This window comes from Eucalyptus grandis, chromosome 5 (genome assembly GCF_016545825.1).
Source record: "Eucalyptus grandis isolate ANBG69807.140 chromosome 5, ASM1654582v1, whole genome shotgun sequence".
In the NCBI taxonomy this organism is placed as follows: domain Eukaryota; kingdom Viridiplantae; phylum Streptophyta; class Magnoliopsida; order Myrtales; family Myrtaceae; genus Eucalyptus; species Eucalyptus grandis.
Genome location: NC_052616.1, coordinates 20894741 through 20918118, shown reverse-complemented (window position 1 = coordinate 20918118; position 23378 = coordinate 20894741). Strand labels below are relative to the sequence as shown.

General features: G+C 40.7%; 2 protein-coding genes and 1 pseudogene across 3 annotated transcripts; all 3 read left to right on the top strand.

The window, feature by feature from the left end:
• Positions 1-1800: 1800 nt before the first annotated feature.
• Positions 1801-4042, top strand: LOC104446392 (ankyrin repeat-containing protein BDA1). Its single transcript, XM_018875052.2, has 2 exons — positions 1801-2957; positions 3192-4042. The coding sequence occupies exons 1-2, from the start codon at positions 2370-2372 to the stop codon at positions 3888-3890; spliced, it is 1287 nt and encodes a 428-aa protein (XP_018730597.2). The 5' UTR covers positions 1801-2369; the 3' UTR covers positions 3891-4042.
• A 243-nt stretch (positions 4043-4285) lies between these two features.
• LOC120293239 (ABC transporter G family member 3-like) lies at positions 4286-7039 on the top strand. 2 transcript variants are annotated; one of them, XR_005550979.1, is made up of 6 exons: positions 4286-4709; positions 5149-5294; positions 5406-5464; positions 5557-5716; positions 5977-6195; positions 6647-7039. XR_005550979.1 is itself a non-coding variant. In XM_039312252.1 (5 exons), the coding sequence occupies exons 1-5, from the start codon at positions 4573-4575 to the stop codon at positions 6706-6708; spliced, it is 564 nt and encodes a 187-aa protein (XP_039168186.1). In that variant the 5' UTR covers positions 4286-4572; the 3' UTR covers positions 6709-7039. The 2 variants fall into 2 exon arrangements, 1 of the variants encoding a protein (XP_039168186.1); XM_039312252.1 differs by lacking the exon at positions 5977-6195.
• Positions 7040-20116: 13077 nt separating this feature from the next.
• Positions 20117-22761, top strand: LOC120293720 (annotated as a pseudogene).
• Positions 22762-23378: the final 617 nt, after the last annotated feature.

Sequence of the window (23378 nt, the reverse complement as noted above, 5' to 3'; positions counted from 1 at the left end):
TATCTTGAAACAAACACCACTTTGGGGATACTTTGAGAAAAATGGGGCCAAGCCAGGGATTTTTTGAAATTTATTTGCTTTTGACTTCGTTCGTTTCGTAAGAAATATAACGTTTCTGAAAATTATTTTTTAAGAAATATAAGAATATTTTTCGATGTTTAACTAAAATTTAAAAATGTATTAAAAATATTTTCTATCATTCGATATGGAAAATCTTTTTCTCCATGGACTCCTTTTCAATAATTATTTTATTTTTTAATTATTTTTTATTTTTTTTTTATTTTTTTTTTCTTCTTCTTCCTTGGCTTTAACAGTCACTAGCTATTGCCAAGGCTGGCAAGGCTCGAGAAGGCCTAAGCTCGCCCGAGGTCACCAAAGGTCAACGAGGCTCTAACGACCTCGAGCGAGGTCCGAGCCTTGCCCAACTTGCAAGCATTGGGCGAGCTCGGCTTCTCTAGATCGGTGAGGCGAAGCCTCGATGGTCCGTGGTGAGGCTCAAACTAGCTTGTGGTCGATTGCCTACTAAGGAAGAAGAAAAAGAAAAAAAAAAATTAAAAACTCGATTTTTTAAAAAAAAGAAAAAGAAAACATAAAAAGAAAAGGAAAATGTCTTTGGTTAAAGAAAGTCTGTTGGAAGAAATTATGGAAAATGTATTTTCAATTTTGAAGGTGTTTTTTTCGAAGGCGAAAGACATTTTCTTGGTTAATTCATTTTCGTTAAACAAACGTTCGAAAATTCAAAAACATTTTCATGAAAGTCATTTCCCATAAAATGAATGAAGCCTAAATTTATGATATATTAAAAAGCCATTTTATGACCAAAAAAAAAAAAAAAAGCCGATGGCGAAAAGCCCATGTGGCACTTATGTAGCATTTATGTAGTGCATCGACACGGACACACGACACATTAAATGACGCAACACCCCAACACATTATTTTTCAAAAAATAGAAAATTCCGATATGTTGAGATACGTTATATATTAAATGAATATTTTTATATATACATAATAAATTATCATTTTTATGATTATTTCAATCAAATTAATTTGATTCAAATTCATAAGTAAATAAATAAATAATAGAAAAAGCCTAGAATGAATTTATACTAATAACATTAATAAATCTATTAATAGAAAATTAGAAAGACATATTTATAGGAAATGTGTATCCATGTTTGGGGACATATTTCGACTTTAACAAAAGTTGAAACTAGAATAAACTTATTTAAACAAATATATGTTCTTCTATAATGGGACCGAAAGGTGTCCTTAAAAGCCCTCTGCAGGTTTAAATAGGGAAGCAAGGAGAACCTACTTGTTCCCCCTTGGTTCCTTTCCCAAGTAAAAAACAAAGGTAGACTCCACTTTGGGTACCCCGCCACTCGAAAGAGAAAGGGCCCGGTGGGATCCCTCGATGACGCCTTGCGTAGGGTAAAACATCCCGGACGCATTACTGGGGAAATGACCAGGGTCGCTTGGAATATAACCAAGTCCTGGGTGGTGGCCATTTATAATTATTCAATATCAGTCTTTTTATTTGCTGAAATCACTTTTTAGCCCGACTCATTTATTTCATCCTATCGTTTCTTTCCTAGCACCGCCCGTCACTTCCTTTCTTAAAATCACCCTCCATCCTCTCCTTCTTCCAAAAAGGAAAGGTAAAAATCCCATCAAATTGGACGAAGTATCCCATTTTAATTTTTTTTTCCACTCTTCCTTCGGAAACCCAACCCTAGCCGGCTCCTCCTCCTCGCACGGCATCCCCATTTTTAAATTTTTTTTTTTCTCTTCTTCCTAAAACTAAAAGAGCAACATTGGAAACCCTAAAAACCTAGCCGCCTCCTCCTCCTCCTCGCACAATTCTCTTCCTCTCGATCTCTGCTCTCGCCTGGTCGCCTCATCACAGTCGCTCGCCGCCTCGCCTTTAGCCCGCAGTCGTAGCCTCGCCTCAGGCCCTCCATCGCGGCCAGGCATCGCAGTGGTGGCCCTCTTGGTCACCTCAGTCTCTGCTTTTCCTTTGGCCCTTCCTTGTAGTCGCGGCCTTGCCTCCACTCCCTTGGCCTTTGCCTCCACCCTCCATCGCCTTCTTCAATGATTCTCTCTCCCTTCGCACTTGCAGACGAGCCCCAGAAACCCACCGTAATTCCAGAAACGCGTGTTGGGAAGAGTTCATTACGTGTCGGATTTTTCAACGACCGTGTGTCTGAACGTCTCGGACACGGAAGGTCTCGGAGCGTGTCCGTGCTTCATTATGTGGCACCAGACCATTGCAGTTCTTTTTTAGTACGTAGTGCTACTGGCTGGATCTGCATTTAGATTTGCAAGTGCAGAGGTGTCCCAAGAAGAAGACCATTCCTAGTTTAGATCAGATGGATCGGTTTTTAGAAGAAGCAGCAGCAGCAGCAGCTGAAGGGGTCAATATCGAAGGGCTGAGAGACTTGATCAGAAGGGACGGGCGCTACCTGCAGGAGCTGGCTGACAGATGGGACGGTTACACGCCGTTACACGTCGCTTGTGCGGCCAACCTTTTGAATTTAGTCAAAGAGCTCCTGACGCAGTTGCCAGATTTCGCGGGAAGAAAGGACAAGTATGGTTTAAGTCCGCTTCACATCGCGGCAGCTCACGGTCATGTTGAGATCGCGGAGGAGCTCGTGAGAGGGCGTGAAGACCTGTGCTCTGTGAAGGGACTGGAAAATAAAATCCCTTTGCATTATGCCATCGAAAACGGTAAGTTTGAAGTCATGAAGGTACTGCTTTCCGCTTCGCTTGAGTCCGTCAAAGAGACAACCTCCCGAAAGGAGACGGCGCTTCACCTCGCCGTGAAGAACGACCAGTTTGACGCCGTTACTGAGTTGGTGACGCATCTGAAGCGGCACCATATGAAGAAGGAGATCAATCGGAAGGACAACGAAGGCAATACCGCCTTGCATCTTGCTGTCGCCGCCAAAAATTTCCAGGCAAGTTATGCCCTTCCATTTTTTTATCGCACTTTTCCTGGCGCATTATCTCAGTAAGCGTGTCAATTTGATATCGGTACAATATGCAAAAATCTTCTACCTAAAGGAATCCATTGGAACGGATCTGTTTTGATCATCACTGGAATAAAGGATGTCCATCCATGCCAAAAATTTTACGGTATTATCTCGATGTCTGAAAATCAATGAGAACTAAAAATGAATGGTAAATTGCAGGTGGTTGACTTCATGCTTCGCCAGCATTCTCTGCGGCATGTGTTTGTGAACGTGAATGCCCATAACAATCGTGGCAGGACGCCTCTAGATTTCTCGGGAAGGGAAACAGGAGATAGGGCGATCAGAGGAATCCTCAATGCAGTTGGAGCCATGCACGGAAGAGGAAGACATTCATCACTGGTCTTGGTGGAAGAGTCAGGGACCGACGTACGCAATGCCCTGCTGGTCGTTGCCGGGCTCATTCTGAACGCAACCTTCCAATCTGTGCTTCAGCCTCCACACTTTAAAACAAAAGTTGACGAAACTCACACAGAAGGCTTCCTCGCATCCTACGCATCTTATATGACTGGTTTTTTGGGCAGGGACTTAGCGTACATCATCTTTGTAATCGGCAACACATTCGGATTCTTGGTGTCAGTCCAGATGATCATTTGCCTTACCAGAGATCTCATCGTCAGGCTGCCGGTGCTTCTCTCTATGACCTTAATGGTTCAAACTTACTATTGCCACACGTATTACCTGCCGTTCATGATGCTAGAAAAGGAGTTCAGTCTGAAAAATGCGCAATTGTTGAGTGTGCTACCGCTAATGATTCCAATTCTTCTTCTACTGTTCCAGAGGCCGTTGGCGCTAGCTTTAGAATTTTACTTGGAAAAGCTCTCTCTGTTTGACCACCTAAGGGATATGTACCATATATGAGCCTAATTTGTCGTTAATGATTGTATTCTCTTTCCTTGAGGTTGAGCTAGGAAATGCAAGCCTCTAGTAGTGTCAGATGGAGTTTGTTCGACAAGGTCAGATGTCAGTTTGATGTCCTTAATTCTCTGCAGTTGATTGTGTGATGTTTGCAAGTGATTCACTGTATCGCATTTTATTTGTCCCGAGTTTATAGCACGTTTGTAACTTCAAGAATAGCAGTCAAGATTCTGAGATAAGATTGCACGAAAATTCTTCAAAAACACATTTGGTCTTGCTTCTTCAGATGAATTGGCCATCAAGAGAACATCTTTTTGATGTTGAGAATTCGTCTGTGGGAGTAGGTGTAAGAAATAATGTTACTAACTATGAGCGCTCACTAAACTAATGGGACAGCTGGGAGCATGGAGTTGAAAGAAAAGCACAGGATATGCAAGGTTGGTCCTAGGGGTGAGCGCGGTTCCCGGGAGAACCGGGAACTGGAGAACGGACTCACCCGGTTCCCTTTTTTCTGGGAACCGGGTTAAGGTTCCTAAAACCTAAAAAGTAGAAACCCACTTCTCAGTTCACACTTCAATTGAATCAATTTGTTTACCCTTCTCCCGTTCTCTGCCCAACCCTCGTCCCTCCGCTGGTCGCTGCTCGTGTTGTCCCTCTGCTGGTCCGCTGCTCGTCCCGCCGCTGGATGCCGCTTGCCCCCCGACAACGCCCTCAACGCCGCCGCCACCCTGTCCTTGCCTCCCTCAACACTGCTCGCACCCCGGTCGCCCCACCACTGGACGACGCCGGCCCCCCCATTGGACTCCGCCCTTACCAACTTGGGTAATCCGTTCCTTCTTGTTCTCTTCTTTATTGGAATGGGTTGTCATGGTGGTTGTTTCTATGCTTCTACTAGTGCAAGTTTGTTTGTTCTTTTAGCTCTCATTTCAAATCGGTGGTTCTATACTAAATTTGTTTCCGATTTAGATTTTGTCAATTGTTTGAATGAAGGATTCGGTCTTTGTTCGAAATTGAATACCCAATTTACTCGAGTTTTCTGGGTTTTTTGTGAAGTGCCCTGCCTTCTAGATAATTGATTATCGTATTCCAGGACATTCTCTGAGATTTCACCTTTCTTGCAAAAGTGTAGTCCGTTTGAGCATCTAGATGTCAAGGCAAAAGCTTATGTTGGGAGCCAAGCTCTACCCACAATATTCAATTTCACTGTTAACATACTTGAGGTTATTTAACATTCAATTCATAACATATCTACATTTTCTAGGATTCTGCTCAAATTGATTGAACCCTGTCTCTTGTTAATCGATGTCAATGTCAACGGGGGTTTCTCAACTGTTTTCACATCCTTCCCAGTAGAAAGAAACCATTACCGATTCTCAACGATGTCAGCAGAATCATCAAGCCTCGCAGGTAAAAAGAGAGAGATGTTTATCAGCATACACTGCTCAAGGAGTAAGTTCAGATATTGCTGACAATTTTTGTTTCTCTTTTGCCAAATGACATTACTTCTGGGGTCTCCAGGCTCTGGAAAGGCCACCTTACTTCTACCATTAGCTGGGAAGCTCGGCAAAGATTTGAAGGTAAGCAGCATAAAGAAAGTACTTTTAGAGCTGTCTCATTTTAAGAGTGAAATGTTCTAGTGTGCAAGTCACACAGAGCTTGTGAATTGCAGTTTTCAGGAAGAGTCACGTACAACGGACACGGGATGGAAGAGTTTGTACCGCAGAGGACATCGGCTTATATAAGTCAATATGATCTCCATATAGGAGAAATGACTGTTAGGGAAATTCTTGCTTTCTCAGCCAAGTGTCAAGGTGCTAGACCCTGTTATGGTGAGTTCAGGCTATTTTTCTGTGTTAATCATGAATTGAAGGATAAGCTCAAAAAAAGAGCAAGGATTAAGAGGTATAATACTACCAATGCATTTCAGAGATGCTACCAGAGTTATCAAGAAGAGAGGAGGCAAATATCGTAGTGTTTTTTATTTGGCTGTTGTTTGCGATGACTCGAATTTCCTCAATTGCCGTTTGTTATAAAAGCACAGCAGCACTATAAGCAGGGCTAACATTAAGGGGTTGCCATCTTTGTGCAGAAAATTATGATATCAGTGTAATCTCTGCATTATAAGCACGGCTAGCATTGGGGTGTGAGTGCTGTTGCAGTGAGATACTTCTTTCCTGGCCTGAGCTCGAATTTATTGTCATCTCAATTGCAAGATCTGTGACAAGATAGGATACCCAGATCACATAATGAATGGTGCATACTGTATTTGAATGGATTTGCAAGCCTTGGTTGCGAGAGATTAGGCTTGGTATGCATTTTTGGATCCTTTGTGTTCGTGCTCTTTGATACTTTATTACGGGGTGGATGTTTATTTGCTTTCATTAACATTCCAAGTGGGAATTGACAATGGTCTGAAAGTTTTATGGAGTATTTCGAGGGTCTTACGTATGAACACGTGAATTTCATATTTTCTGGTGTTCTCATGCTCAGGTACTTATGAGTTGATTATGTTGTTTTCCATTTCTGGAGAGATGGCTGGTTTATATCTGTGTTGTTTTTTTTTTTCACTTAGTATTATTTTTTTCTATTTTGGGAAGAGGACAATTCACAGCAGGACTCGATATTTCTCTACCTTCCGTCGTAATTAATACTTGCCAATCTAACTGTGGGATTATTTGTTGGCATCTTTCTGGTTTCCTGTATTTTCAAATCTTGGTCTAGCACTAATTCTGCTTTTATTTCCTTCGTATATTATGCAGGAGAGCATATATCCACCAGTGAATACAAACTACTACAAAATGGGTTCATCAGAATATGGTAGTAATTACTCGTATGATCATTCGTATGAAGTGGATGGTCATGGACAAGCCTATCATGAGATTAGAAGACCTATGGTTAGCCCTTCAATGACTAATGAGCACTCCTGCAGTAAGAAGGGGATGGGAGGGGATTGCAAATAGTGAATCTCGTCACCACTCTGCAGCATGGGAGTTCTATGTTTTGCAGCAGTGCATCAACCTTATTGTTGATAGTGTAATTTTTTTTTTTTTGCAGGTACTATTTCAGATTTTATTGTTTTAACCTCATTAGAAGGTGATTAAGCATTGCGTAATTCTCATCATAAGTCGCTGGCATGGTTTTTCGTGGCATAATTCTCATTATTGCTGCATTCATTTCTGTCTTTTTAAACTAAAAATGAAACCAAAAAAAAAAAGAAACCTATTGGAACTTGGAACCGACCCTGGAACAGGTTTTGAGGTTTTTTGTTCTGACGCGGGTAGGTTCCAGGTTCCAAAAAATGAAACCTATATCCGAAGATAGGTTCCAGATTTTGGGAACCGCACACTCTTAGCTGGTCAGATTTTTAGTCCAATCGAATCGAATGATGCTGATAAAAAATTCAGATGAAATCGAAAGGTCATTACTGTATAACACAAGCAGTTTTAGTCCAATAACAAAAGAGTAACTTCTTAAGAAGGATGAAATCTGATTCTTAACAATAACAATAACAATAACAATAATAGGATCCTGGCGACAATGGTGTGAAAATGGTGATTAAGAGAGGATCCAATGAAAATGATTCAGCAGAAAAAAAATATAAACAACGGTGGTTCCGAGAGAGAATCTCCTATGAAAATGATTCCCCAATGGTCCGTTTATGGCTATCGATGGGATTTTCCAAATGCTATTGGATCATTGGAAAATCTAGAAGAGCTTTATCATAATTATCGCGAAGGGTTGATAGGTGAAATTCTTCTCACAATTGAAAATTTATCCGCTTTAAGAGATCTGAATTTAATAGGACCAGGATCCGCAGTGTTTCATGCTTCCTTGCCTCCTAACACTTTACTTTTTGCTTTTGATATTGTGACGCAAGCATCTTGATTTTTCTTCTACCGTAAAAAAAAAAAAATTCGAATTTTCTTGCAACAGAAAAAGACAACTTACTTTTCATAATTTAGAAGTTGCAGCAAACAAAAATTTGGATAATTACCTGATGAAAATGAAAGCGGATGGATAATTTTGATGAAATGTGAAGAGGAAAAAGATATATTAAATTAAACTAGGTTAATAACTGCTCTAGAGAAAACGAGCGAATTTTTTTTTTTTTTTTACTTTTTTGGTTTTTGGTCGGCAAGGCGACAAAGACCAATGTGTCTTCTTGTTAGGATCATTTTTCCAGATCTTCCGGCCTCCTTCAACACACTAAAGGAAGAAAAGGAAGAAGAGCTCTCAAAACCTTTGGCCTTCTCCAATTTCCACGCTTCGACTTTAGACCTCGGAAAAGCAAAGAAAGACAATACATGAAAACACAATGGCTGCGTTTGGTGGTCGAGATAAAATTCGGTATATGATACAATTTATTTTATTCTACATTTGGTGTTCGCTCAAGATAGGATAAAGTTGGATATAAGGAGGATATAGACGGGATAAAATTATCATATGGGGGAGGTGGGATAAAGGTGAATATGATTTCTAATGTCCATAATAGAAAAATTATTTTTCTCGAATAACAAATTTATTAAATTAACAAAATTGAAATTATATTTCAATATAAATAATATTTGAATTCTAATTTAAGAAATTAAAAATTTTAAAAATTATTTTTAATTAATCTTATTTTAATTTATATATTCAACTTTAATTCTATCTTATAATAAACATTCGATCTATAAATTAAATATTTATATTTATTATATATTTGAGGTATTTTTGTATTTTAGGTATGTTAGTACGGTTTACTATTTGATAAAATTTTATTAAAGAATGATGCAAGGGGAAAAAAAGAAAATAATAAAGAAAATAATATAAAAGAGGAAAAATAAAATAAAAATAAACTAAGGAATAGTGTTACAAGAGATTTTTATCATCTTCGTTTATGAACATTTATGTTCATTTACAATGATATGCCGTTTATATAAAAAAATGTATATATCCGATGCCGTTTATATCAAAAAAATGTATATATCCGATTTTAATGCTGCGATTCACCAAACAATGAACAAAATATAAAAAAAATCCCAAGACTTCATATTCTATCCTATCGGTCCTATCCCGATTAGAAATCCGGACGACCAAACGTAACCAATAGGTAACCAATAATTTTTAATAGACTTGTTAGGTGATTTACTTTATGATAACTTTTAGATGGCCAAAACGTATTAGATGATCAGTGACTTTCTCAATAAATATATCAGTTCATTCACATAATAATAAAGTTGGAAAAGATTTCCCGGTACAATGAAAACTTAAGAAAACAAGTCCCGTGATATCCACTAACCTTTAATGTATTGTTATTTTAAATCGAATATAATTCAAATTATAGCTTATTGCATAAAGTGAATGAGGTATACCGTAACAAAATTTTACCTAATTCAAATATTGAATGAAATAACTAATTAAAAGACAAAAGAATATATGTCTCACTTAAAAGATATAATTTTTTTAGCTTATCTAGTCTTTCTTGATAATTTCAAATTCGTTTAAATTCACAGTGAATTGTGTGGGTGCCACCACGAATTCAACATGATCAAGCCGCTTAAATGTGATTGACAAGCACCACGAAATTCCTTTAGTGTATGGATAATTGAGATTTGCTTAACCGTAATGGTTCTCGAACCTTTTTTTAAATCTTCATTGTAGTCCATATAAGACAAAATGCTTACCCGTATTCTCCCAATTCTGCCATGTAATAAACGGAAATGAGGAATAGCATTGATAAATGGTAAAATGAACTGGTGGCATAATGTTTCGCATCTTTTGACAAATATTTATAAGGGAAAAAGCCACCAAAAACCCCCAACTTTGCCTCGAGTGACAGATTTACCCCGAACTTTGTTTTGTGACGTGAAAAATCCCGAAATTTGTTAACTGTGACACATTTACCCCAAACTTTTATTTGTGACACAAAAATCCCGAACTTTTATTTGTGTGACATATTTACCCTAAATCATAAGGGCATTTTGGTATTTTTACTTTTAGAAACTTTTTCCTTTTTTTTTCCTTTTTTTTTCTTCTTCTTCTTCCTCCTTCCCTTCGCGGCCATGGCGGAGGGAAGCCGGCGTCCGGCGAGGGCCTCCTCGCCGGATGGCGAGGGCACCCTCCCGACGCCGGCGAGGGCACCCCCTCACCCGACGGCGAGGGCGGCCCTCGTCGGCGTCGGGTGAGGGCCTCCCTCGCCGGATCGGCCGAGGAAACCCTCGCCGACGCCGCGCGGGCACCTCGCCCGACGTAGGCGAGGGCGGTCCTCGTCGACGTCGGACAAGGGCCTCCCTCCCCAGATCTGGCGAGGGCACCCTCGCCCGACGGCGGCGAGGGGTGCTCTCGACGGCATCGGGCGAGGAGGCCCTCGTTCGATCCGGTCGAGGGCCTCCCTCGCCGACGCCGCGAGGGCGGCGGCCTAGCCGGCCAGCAGGGCGACCCTCGACGCCGGCGAGGGCTGCCCTCACCGGGACGCTTTTCTCCACCGGCTGGCCGGCGGAGGGAAGAGAGAAGAAGAAAAAAATAAAAAAGAAAAAACATAAAAAATAAGACGAAAATACCCTTAATGAGGTAAATATGTCACAGTTAACAAACTTCGGGGTTTTTCACATCACAAAACAAAGTTCGGGGTAAATCTGTCACTCGAGACAAAGTTTGAGATTTTTGGTAGCTTTTTCCTATTTATAATATCACAATTGGTTCCAACGATACTTAGTTTTGAAATTTTAAAATCGTATGCGTTATACCGTTACAAAAATCAAGATATTCGCCCAAATTTTTTCGAAAAAAGATGGAGTTTCTAATCCAAAAGCTCTGACGAGAAAAAAAAAAAAAAAAACCCAAAAGCCAAAAGGGGAGAAGTTGTCCTTTGGAAAAGTCTAGGCTGCGTTCGAAGAAGCGACGGGATAATCACGCAGAGGCAAAGGACGACATCCCAGGTTTAGGACTAAGAATTGTTATAGTTTTCCTAAGACCATGACATCGACTGTATTCTTTCCACCGAAAGGAGATAATGAAAGAAAAAGGACATTCCCTTTGTAAAATATTGAGGTTAGTCAAATGATTAGACACCGGTGGATGCCAAAAAACAGTGGCTAGACAAATAAACTTAGCTTACTACCACAAAAAATCTCAAATTGACACAAATTAACTTTTCACAAAAAATCCTAAACTAATACATCTATGTTAAAAAAATGTGTCAGCTATTTGATGTGAGCAACCACTAGTTAGTGAATGGTATATATTTCTTCTAAGTAAATCAAACGCCTATTATGTATATCATAAAAGTAATACCATAAACTTAATAATCCCAAATCTCATACATAATTTACGTATAATTGCAAATATGAGTTATTTGTTTTCAATATAGTTTTGTACGTACTGTGATAATGAATAGTCAAATATGGTTAGAGTGAACAATCAAATACAATTAAAGTAAATAGCGGAATACTATCTAATTAAATAGTAAAACACGGTTATACCCATTAGCTATATTAAAACAAACATCAATAGTCCATTCTTCTAATAGATCACTCATTGATCTATTTCATTAATCAATTTCGTGCTCAAACCACACATAAATGACCCATTCCATTGACAAAATTTCAATCATATCAATAGTCAATTCCATTAATCAATTTTATACTCAACATCCAACCATTGTCACAGTATAACACCTAGTGATAAAGTAACCAAGATTCACCCCTAGTTAGGTATCTCCACCTGTATTGCCAGTTGCTTAGCTGAAAAAGATATCTCGAAATAAATATGCATACCTAAAATCCCCTCACTAGATCCATGACATTATTGAGCTTCAAATCATTAACATCATCATCTAACAGTCCACAAAATCAATCTAGAATTTGTATTATAAATTGATTTCACAAACTAAAACATTTTAACTTTTTACAATATGCCTTTCATTAATCAGGTTCACAAATCAATATATATATATATATATATATATATATATAGTCTTATGCAATCCCTTTTAAAAAGCATTTCTCAAACCATATTCCCAAATAACAACTCATAAACTATTTCCAAAAATGCTTTACTATGCCATTTCAAAATAATCAAAGGGTAGCAAAAGCCGAATCCGAATTTTATGCGACAAATATGCTCCAAACAACACTTTTTTTCTTTTTTATAAATATCAAGTCGTGCAATGCCTTTTGTAACTCATGGTATATAATTTATGTCCTTTTCAAGACTTGAGTTTACAAATTTAAAGAAAAAATAAGCAACACTCCTGAAAAATGCCCAATAAGATAACAAAAGTTACCTTTAGCTAACAAACTCAAAGCGTAAGCATTATAAAGCGGAGTTAATCTAGCTCATTCGCTCCTTCCTCTTTCTTTTATACACTCGTTTCTAGGGTGATAGGTTCTAGGGTAGGTAGATTCCAAGACTGTTGTAAGCGATTCCCAATTTTTGGACCATGGAACCTATCCTGTTTGTGTGGAACTGATCTTGAAACCTACCCTATTTTTTCAGTCCGGTTCCAAGGTCTACTCGAGAACCCGTTTTATGTTTTTGTTCCTTTTTTTGGTTCATTTTTTAAAACAAAATTATGTAAGGCTATGAGCAATGAAATGATTCAAAATAAAAGATGAACAACATAATTCGCTAAAAACAGCAATCCCTAAGATGTTAGCATGGTCACTTATAATTATAAATGATAAAAAGTTCAAACACGTAACATATAACATAAATGATAAAATTACATTCACCATTAATCCATAAAAATTTAGGTTAAGAGGAAAGATTGCGAGGAGTTCCAAGGAATGAAAGAGTATTGAGGTTAGAATTTAGGGAAAAAGAAATTAGGGTTTTGGTTTTTTAGCTTATAGGGTGGTTCGTTCGATTCCTGGGTGGGTACTCACTCGAAACCTATTCCCGAACTAGTTACAATTGGTTTCAAAAAATCGGAACCTACTCCCAGACCGATTCCAATAGGAATCGGTTCTTAGACTTAGGGCTGTTTGGCAACTTGCCCAATGGTGCCAAATTATGATTTTTTGTTCCCGGAATCGTTTGGGACGAGAATCGCGTTTGGTAAATTTTTTGTTCGGGAACAATTTTGGACAAGATTTGAGAATCTAAAAAAATTGATTCTACGTCCGAGAATCAGAAAAAGAATCAACACGGTAAAACCTTGTTCTTCTCTTTCAACATCTCGGTTGCCATTCGCCATCGCCCGCCGTCACCGCCCGCCGCCGCCGCCGGCCGCCGCCGCCCGCCGCCACCGGTCCGCGCCGGCTGCCGCCGGTCCGCCCGGCGAGGTCTCCGAGGCTCGCCGAGGCCAAGGCGAGGTCCGCGAGCTCGCCGGAGGCAAGCCTAGCCACGGCGAGGCTCGGCCTCGCCCAGATCGGCGAGGCCCGGCCTCGCCGGTGGCCGAGCCGACCTCGCCCGACACGGCAAGGCCGACCGGCCACCGGTGGGGGCCGGGCAAGCCTTGCCGGTGGCCGGGCGAGCCTCGCCGGCGGCCGGGCGAGGCTCGGCCTCCCAGATCGGGCAAGGTCGAGCCTCGCCCAGTGCCGGCGAGGCTTGCCTCGCCATCGGCGAGGCTCGCCCAGCCTGCCGGCGAGGCTTGCCTCGCCATCGGCGGGCTCGCCCGGCCCGCCGGTGGCCAATTTGGCCTCGCCGAGGCCGGGCGAGGCCGGCTGCCACCGGCGAGGCTCGGCCTCGCCAGATCGGGCGAGGCCGAGCCTCGGCGGGCCGGGCGAGCCTCGCCCGGCTGGGGCGAGGCTCGGCCAACGAAGGGCCGACCTCGGAGGGGTCGGCGGCGCTCCGGTGAGCGTCGCCGACCCTCGCTCGGCCGGTCGCGGTCCGGCGGACCAGGCCAAATGAAGAAGAAGAAGAATAGGAAAAAGGGGAAAAAAGAAAAAAAAAAAAAAAAAAAAAAGAAAAAAAGGAAAAAGAAAAGAAAAAAAAAAAAAAAAGAAAAAAAGAAAAAAAGTAAAGAAATTATTTAAAATTTATTTAAAAATCAAAATAAATTATTTAAAATTTATTTAAAAATCAAAAGAAATTAATTTGGAACGGAATCAATTAATACGGATCAAACGCAATTCTATTCCAGAATCAAAATTTTGAACGATTCCAAACGTGCTTTTACTCGAATCGGTTCAGGAACGAGAATAAAAAAGAATCGGTTCGATCGGGAATCGCCTCCAGAACAGAATCGTTACCAAACGCGCCCTTATTTTCCGGGTAATTCGGTCCGGTTCGTAGGTAGAACCGATTTGGTTTACACATCCCTAGCCGTTTCCTCTCTTTTACGAACACTCTCTCCTCTCTCTCTCTCTCTGTCTCTCCCTCTCCCTCTCTCCTTTTCGTTTTCTCCCCCCCTCGTGCACCCTCACGTCTCTTCCTCTCTTCCTCTCCTTCCCTCTGTTCTCCCTCCGTCCCCTCTTGGTCCACACCTATGCTTTGTGAAGGGCAGGGAGAGAAGAGTCCCTTTGCATTATGCCATCGTGAACGGGGAAGGTACAGCTCTCCACTACGCCTGAGTCCATCAAAGAGACAACCGCCCGAGAGGAGACGGCGCTTCTACTTGCAGTGAAGAACAACTGTTTGACGTGGTGGTTGTGTTGGTGGAGTATCTGAAAAAAGCATAAGAAGGAGCAGGTGATCTATTTGGAAGGGCAACAAAGGCACTACCGTCTTGCATCCGAGGCAGGTTCCCTTTTTTTCTTGGCGCATCATTTCAGTGAGGGTGTTGATTTGGAATCCCTACAATGTGCAAAATTCTTCTTAGGAACTTGGCATCCCTACAATATGCCAAAATATTTTCTGTATCATCCAAATATCTGAAAATCAATGAGAACAAAACAAAGATGGAAAAAAATTGCGGGTGGTTGACTTCATGCTTCGTGGGCATGCCATGGATTGTCAAGTGGTAGATGTGTGCGCCTCGAACGAAGTGGCTTGACGCCTCTAGATGTCTCAATTCTCTCACAAAAGGGGGTAGGAGATAGAGAGATGAAAGAAACTCTCGCAGGAGCTGGAGCCAAACGCAGAATAGGAACATCCGCTTCATCACTTTTCTCAGTGGATGACGATGATATACAGGGAGCTACCAGTCATCAATCAGATGGGGAACGAGCAACCATTGCTCCTCAATCACCATCACGTTTGCCATCGAAAAATTTTGAAAAGAGAAAAAGAGTCGATGGGCGACATACGCAATGCCCTGCTGGTCGCCGTGCTCATTACTAGCACGGCCTACCCTGCCGTGCTCCAGCCTCCAAGCTTTATCACAAAAGTCGATAATAATTCCACAAAAGGCTCCCAGGGACACCATGCATCTTCGATAACTGGTCCTCATGGCAGGGACTTTGCGTACATCGTCTTCATGAGCGCCAACACGTAAAATTCTAGGCGTCGGTGTAGATGATCATCTGCCTCACCAGAGATCTCCCCGTCAGGCTGCCGCTGTTACTCTCTATGACTGCACTAGTTCAAACTTACTATTACTTCACGTATTACCCTCCATTCACGTTATTGGACAAGGCGTTTGGTCTGAAAAACGTGGAACTGTTGAGCGTGCTGCCTGTAACTACGCCAATTTTTCTTCTACTGGCACAGAGGCGGTTGGCACTAGCTCTAGATTTTCGGTTGGAAAGGCTTTCTCGGTTTAACCTCCTAGAGGATATGTACAGTCCAAGACCCCAATCCGGGTGTAAATGATATAGATCTCAGAGAAATTCTTGTACAGCATGGAGCTGAACACGAAAGAGGAAGATCAATATCGCCCCCATCAAGTCTACTCTCAAAGAAAGATCAATCAGATGGGGAACCAGTCACAAATGCTCCTCAATCATTATCACGTGCCCCATCGAATAATTTGAAGAAAGAAAAAGAGCCAATGGGCGACATACGCAATGCCTTGCTAGTTGTCGCCATGCTTATCACAAGTGCAATCTACCAAGCTGTGCTTCAGCCTCCAAGTTTTACAACAAAGTCGACAATAGTTCCATGAAAGGCTTCCTCACATCCTATACATCTTGGATGACTGATCCTCTTGGCAGGGACTTAACGTATATTGCCTTCATGAGCAGCTACACATTCGGACTCTTGGTGTCGGTCTAGATGATCATTTGCCTCACCAGAGATCTCCCCGTTAGGCTGCCGCCGTTACTCTGTGACCACAATGGTTCAAACTTACTACTGCTTGATGTATTTACCTGTCGTTCATGAAACTGGACAAAGCGTTTGGACTGAAGAACGTGGAATTGTTGAGCGTGCTGCCGCTAACGATATCAATTCTTCTTCTATTGATACAGAGGTGGGTGGCGCTATCTTTAGACTTTTTCTTGGAAAGGCTTTCTCGGTTTAACCTCCTAGGGGATATGTACAGTATAAGGACCTAATCTATCATTGTTAATTACGGTTTTTTCTTCCCCTGAGGTTGAGCTAAGAAATGCAAGCCTTTAGGAGTATCGGATGAAGGTCAGATATTGATTTGCTGTCCTTAATTCTCTGCAGTTTATTGTGTAGTGTCCACGAGTGATTCGCCGTATCATATTTTCTTAATAAATCTGAGTTTAGCACTTTTGTAACTTCACAGAGAGCAATCGAGATTCTGAGATGTGGTTGCATGAGTTTTCCTTCAAAGTACTCATTTGGCCTTGCTTCTTAAGATGAATTGGCCATCATGAGAACATCTTCGTGAGGTTGAGATTTTGTCTGTACGAGCAGTTGTAAGAATTATTGTTAATCCCAAGAAGAAATTAGGCGTAGGTTTTGTAATTTTAAAGTTCCCGTGATCAAGCAATTTCCAACAAATAAAACGACAATTCATGCTAGGAGGAGGGCCAGCACTGTGTTGCGCAGATTCATCATTATTAGTTCTAATTAGCGCGGCAGATATTTCCCCTCAAACGGACCCACGAGTGATCGAAGCAGCTCAGAGGCACAATGTCAATGAACTGAATGACTTGATCAGAAGCTATGGCTTCATCCTAGAGGAGATGGCTCTCCAAGGAGCCGGCCACAAGCCGTTGCATGTCAGCTGGGTCGCAGGCCATTTAAATTTCGTCCTAGAACTCCTCAAATCGATGCCAAAGGTTGAGGAGAAGTGAGTAATGATCGTCTCTCACAATGTTTTGCGTTAATGTTACAACTATATTTTCTGCAACCTAGGTTGTTGTCCAATTAGATTCTTGTTCCATGGATTAAAATAAGTAGGTAAGACATAAACTGCGAGCCGTGTGCGGAATATAGTTAAGAGGGCGATAGCTGAATTGTGATCAACTTCAACAAGGTGTTTCTTCACTGTTTAAAACAATCAAGGACAATCTCAAAGCACAAGAGTTCCTAACATAATCCAATAAAACGTGCAAAAAAGAAAAGGAAAAGGAAAGGAAACATTCACCGTGCAAAGAGTTTCTGCAGCCATATTTAGTCTCGGTTACATGAAGTCTCCAAATTTAAACTACCAGTCTCTCTCTCTCTGCTTCATTATTCCTCCAACTGGGTTAATACAATAGGACCTGCTTCATTATTCCTTCAACTGGGTTAATACCACAGGACTTGGTTTTTAAATTTGATAGACCCATATTTCAAAAGTCAAGGAAACAGGACAGGAACAAAAGGAAGTAAAAGTTTAATGTTCTACCTCCTATCTTCAGGATCAACAGAAGATTTGAAAGTTTAGTTTTGTCTATCCTATGCAGGTAGGAATGCAGACATTTCATAAAGCAAATTAAAACATTGGCCTTTTAGGCAAAATTGATAGTGACAATACCTGAAATGTCTATTTGCTGGCCATCAATTTGTTGAGAGTGATTATTCGTGTCATGAAAGACCATGTTGTGTTTTCATGGAGACTCGATAAATTTCTCAAAAGGTCTCGAAACAGCATGTTGAGTCCAGTAGAGTTCATTGAACAGTATGATTAGGATATTACATACGTCTGTCGGTGTTCAGTGAAGTGTTACAGGTCACTGCAAAAGAAGTTGTAGTACAGATTTGATAGGTCTTGTGCTTACTGTTGTAACCATCGTGCTGGATGTGTAATCAATCATCTGTAAAATGTTCTAAAGCAATGCGCTGAGTATCGATTTCCTTCTCATTTCTCTTCCGTGATGATTTTTGTCTTCTCTAATTCTCTCAAAACTCTGCCATTCTTGATTTTGCTTGCAACGTTGCAACTCTAGCTAGTTTCTTGAAGGCTGGGGAGGGGATCTGCAATTTCAATGTTCGAAGGGCTGCGAATGCATAAATAGAAGTCACATCCATTTCAATTCCAAGCAACAAAGAAACTAGAATTTAGACTGCGTGTAAAATTTGGCATTGTGATTTTGCTTTTTTTTTTTCAATTGACTCTGCACCGACTAATCTGAATGATTTGGTGTAGTTTACAGAAATGGAAGCCATACTCTAGTCAGTTTCCCAGCGATTCTCTTTCGTGTGTAAATCATGATTCTCCAGTTTACTATAATATCAGTAATTTACTTACTAATAATGTGATGAGCAAGTTACCAATCATACTTGGTAGTATTTCAAACTAATCAACAATTTCATAAATCTACCAACAAAAGTTTTGCTTCCTTTATGTACATCAGAGTTCACCAAACTATCAGAAATTAGAGCAGACTCTGGCTCTGATGAGAGCATAAGAGATGAGCATGGACTTTCGCCATTTTGGTCACATTGTTCATAACGTTTCATCTTAACCAGAGATGATGTTGACCATACTCGGCGGTATTTAAAACTAATCAACAATCTTAGAAACCTAACGATAAAAGCTTTGCTTCCTTTATGTACATCAGAGTTCACCCAACTATCAGAAATCAGAGCAGACTTTGGCTCTGATGAGAGCATAAGAGATGAGTGTGGATTCTTGCTTTTGATCACATTGTTCATAATGTTTCATCTTAACCAGAGATGATGTCGCATTGGCAACTTTTTTAGGACATAATTTATCAGAAACAGAATTCTTAATGACTCAGATTTTCTATACACAAACAATTATACTTATTCATCAGGAACTAAAGAACTTGTAACTAAGAAAGCTGAACGGTTTGGAAACCAGTTTGAACTAAATAATTGATTTGACAAGTGACCAACCGTGCATTTAGAATTGGCCAGGAGAAGGTTGTCTATACCTACCATTCTGATCGTAAAGGGAATGTCGGGATGTGATAAGTACTGCAAACAGATCCAGAAAGATAGAGTGAAGACGCTGGTTTTCTTTCCAGTGGACAAGGAAAAGGGGCAAGAGGAGAAAATCTGGTGTGGTTGCCAGAGTCAGAATATTGGATGAGATGACCGCCAGTGAAAACCTGAAGGATTTGTTGATCAGATACTTTACCAGCCAAAGGATTCAGATGTGTCTGGGAACTTCAATTTCAAGGCCACCCCTCAATTGGCTTTGCGAGCGTGACAGGCAGTGTGGGACCATTAATAGTTAGTGCAGAAAACATGTAGTATCAGTTTGTTAGGTCTTTGGTTAGTGCAGCAACCTAATGCGCGGAATGCGTGATTCATCGATGCAGTAGCCAACGACCTTGCAAATTGACCCTGCATGTTCTTTGCACTAACTATTAAAAGTCCTTTAGAGTTTTGTAAATCTCTCAAAACTCTACTCTATTAGTTCTGCTTGCACCAGTGCGACTCCACCTAGTTCCCCAAAGGCTAGGTGAATTCGCAACTAAGGAATTCCGCAGCAACTCTCTCTGAAGTTTTTTAATAATTTAACCTGCTCTGATCTTATGAGAAGATCTATGCATATCACTGCCTCGTCTGCATCTACACTATTGAAAATCTAGCCAGTACGGCGCATCTCTTTTAACTTTTGAACACATGAACACTTGGTTTCACTTCTTTTAGACTCCTGGGTTAGTTAAATTTTTACATCTACTGCTTCTGGCCAGGATATGTTAGATGTGATGCATTCAAGTACTTAACTCGTTACCATCATCTTTAATCTTTCAGAAGAGTTATCCAAATATTCACATGAAGTAAACCTTTTATGCAACCTACAATTTATTTGACACAAATTAGCTGTCAAAAGCCCGCACACACTCAACAAAATTTTGATTGCTTCATCATCTTCATTCATTTTGGCCTTAAGTTAACGATGAAAAAACAATTATAAATTGATAATTATAGAGGATGGTTTTGTTTTTATCTTACTTAACTCTATTAGAGGACACCTATGTTAATCCACGACCATTGGTTGACAAAGTGAGTCACCTCTAATCAAGTATATCAAGTGAGTTGAGAGAAACACAGAGATGGTTTCCAAATTTTCGATCTCACCAGCATTCCCCTGTTCAATCATTTTGACTCTTGTGGTTGGCATCCATGCCTATGGAATTGCTATCTGCTGGGATCAGAGTGGCAATGAAGGCACTTTAGCTGATGCGCCTCCGAAAATTATAACTTTGTGAACCTAGCTTTCCCATCTACCTTTGACAATGGCCAAACTCCTATGATCAACCTCGCCAGCCACTGCAGTCCTTATAGCAGAGGACACACCGGCTTGAGTTCCGAAATCAAGTCTTGCCAAGCTAGGGGAATTGAGGTGATGCTTTTGATCGAAGGAAACGCAGCAAGTTACTATCTCACTTCTGCCAAGGATGCTAAACAGGTCATGACTTATCTATGGGACAACTTCTTAGGAGGGCAGTCCTCGTCTCGGTTGTTCAGGGACGCGGTGCTCGATAGCATCGATTTCGATATCGAAGGAGGCACAACACAGCATTGGGATGATTTGGTTAGGTACTTGTCTGGATATAATAGCAAGGGAAGAAGGTGTACTTGACTGCAGCCCTTCAATGTCCTTATCCAGACACTTGGGTTGGAGTTGCCATTCAAACAGGTTTGTTCGACTTCACTGGGTCTAGTTTTACAACAATCCCAGTGCGAATACAATTCTGGGATCAAGGATGATCTCCAAGATGCATGGAGCAATGGACTTCAATTCCGGCCGGCAAAATCTTCTTGGGGTTGCGCATGGCTTCGATCGCAGCTGACAATAGTCTTATTCCCACACCAAATCTTACTTTTATTGGACTGCCGACCATCAAAGGATTTTTCAAGTATGGAGGTGTGATGTCGTGGTCCAAATATCATGACGATCAAACTATATATAACTCTTCCATCGAGGCCTTTGCTCTTGCTTGCATATATCTAAAAATCTCCTTATATAATCACAAATATTACTCCATATCAAAGTTTATTTTGATGATTGTATCAAGACGATTATTTAATGATTCCGCTCAAACGACACTACGAAATTGCATGATCTCTATAAAAATTTGCAATCTTAAGGTAACCAATTCTTTTCTTTTTGGTTTCTCTTCTCACGCTTTCATTGACTCCCATAAAGATTCCTTATAGTGATCTCTTAGGAAATGGGTTATATTTTTAGAGTGATAGGTTACTTGCGACAAACAAAGGTAAAACACCAATTTGGTATATTTGTTAACCGTCACGCGTCATTCAATTCGGTAGTTTAACGGTAAAATTTAACGAAACTAACGGAAGATTAATTTATTTTGTATACTAATTTATGATTTTAGTTTGTCAAAAAATTAACTTAAAGTAAATTCATCACAAATATATCAATTTTTTCGTAACATTAACCCAAATATATATGATGGATTATGTAAATTATTTTATCTTTCAGCCCAACCCAAAAAAATTGGCCGAATTCGGACTTTCTCTAGAAAAAAGCACTAATTTGTGACTTTGACCAATTCTGGCACCTGCTTTCAAGTGTAGTTAAAAAAAAAAAAAAAAAAAAAAAAAAAAAAAAAAACATGAACTTTGCCCATCTCAGACATCCGTCAAGCTGTCATTCATTCTTACCGGGAAAAAGATGACATGGCATCCCACGTGGACTGTGCACTCGTGGATGTTGCTGAGGTGCACATTGGGGGCTTGATACGACATTGGTTCGTCAAGGCTCTCGATTGAATCGGGACGCGCGCTGTTGGGATCTCGGAGACGACGCCGTTTGGTCGAGCTACAATACTGCGACAAGGGAGAGAGACGTGGTCATTAGAATTTGGAGAAAAAAATTAGGGCTCTGGAGAGTTCTTGAATTGGGGGCCAAAAAAAATTAGGGTTCTTGAGCAAATCCACAGGCAATGTCGTCGATGGGAAGCAGCAATACTGGTAACGGGGCTTTGAAAAGCTTCATCTTTTAGGGAAGAAAACATCTCCCGCAAGCATCAGATGCGTACTGGGCTGCACACTTGGCGAACATCAAAGAATCCCACGAGGAGGTTCTACCGCTGTTCATTTTGGAGGGATATGAAGTCTCAATTTGCTGAAAGCAACTGAGTTGATTGGGTTCGATATTATTTTCGGTTTTTTTTTTTTTTTTAATTGGGCAAGATCTATGTTCAGCAGCTCCGCTGAGAGTATCAATTTGGATTGATCAGTGTTGAAACTTCAATGTTCGCTATCAATTTGGATTGCTAAAGTTCAGGCTCGTTTTGAAATTTGATGGTTGTGGGCTTCTTTAATTGGGTTGACCTCCAATTGACGAATGATGACGAAGTGTTGAAGGAGGAGGTGAAGTTTGTGGAGGATACCTGGAAAGAAATGAGGAAAGAATGGCCATTCTGAGAAGGCGAATACTGGACAAGAAAGATGAGCTCAAGGTAGCAGGGATTAACAACTTGGACTAAAGCTTGTAGATGGAAATGGAAATCGCGAGAGTGCAAGCTAAGGAGAAGATTCATATGAGGGTCATAATTAGCGTTGATTGTGTTGATAATGTTGAAGGTCGATAGGAGGCAATTCAACAGTTACTGTTGCAGGGACTTGTTTGAAGCTTTTTGTGCAAGGTGCAAATGTAATCAGTGAATTGGGGGAAGATGATGGATGTAACCTTGGTTTTGGAGTTGCTAGTAACATGGATGTCTGAGATGATTGTAATCTCAATTGACCAACAGAAATGGCCAAGTCTAAAAGCATAACCTAATCAAGAGAAATGCACCGAGCTTGCAGGATTCATTGAGCTGTAGAGGGCTAAAACCATAACCTATCCATAATTTGGCCATGAAAGATCTAACGCACTTAGCCACAACCTGGCCACTCAATGAATCTAGCAAGCTTGCAAGATTGAATATTGCATTGCTTTTAAGAGTCAAGCTGCAAATAATGAACGGGGGGGCAACAAATGCAAATCTGAAAAATTCCATTCATTAAGGTCAAAAGAAACACGTTTTTACACAGTTTATGGTTTGCTGCAGTGGAACCATAAATTCACTGCACCATCTAAACACGTTAACCAATTCCTTTACATTGTTTCCATGCAATAGTTAAATAAAAAAGAAAAGGAAAAAGACATATCAGCGGCACCAGCAGCAACACATAACATCACAACTGATCTTCTTGGCCCACAACTGAGGCTACTCAGCTTGATCAATTACAAATTGCAAACTCTTGATTTCTTGGAGGTCATGAAATCTTACCAAAGAAAGACCCATGACAGCTAGCTGCCAGTCACACTCAAGAAACCGCTATTTAGTGCTGAAAGTT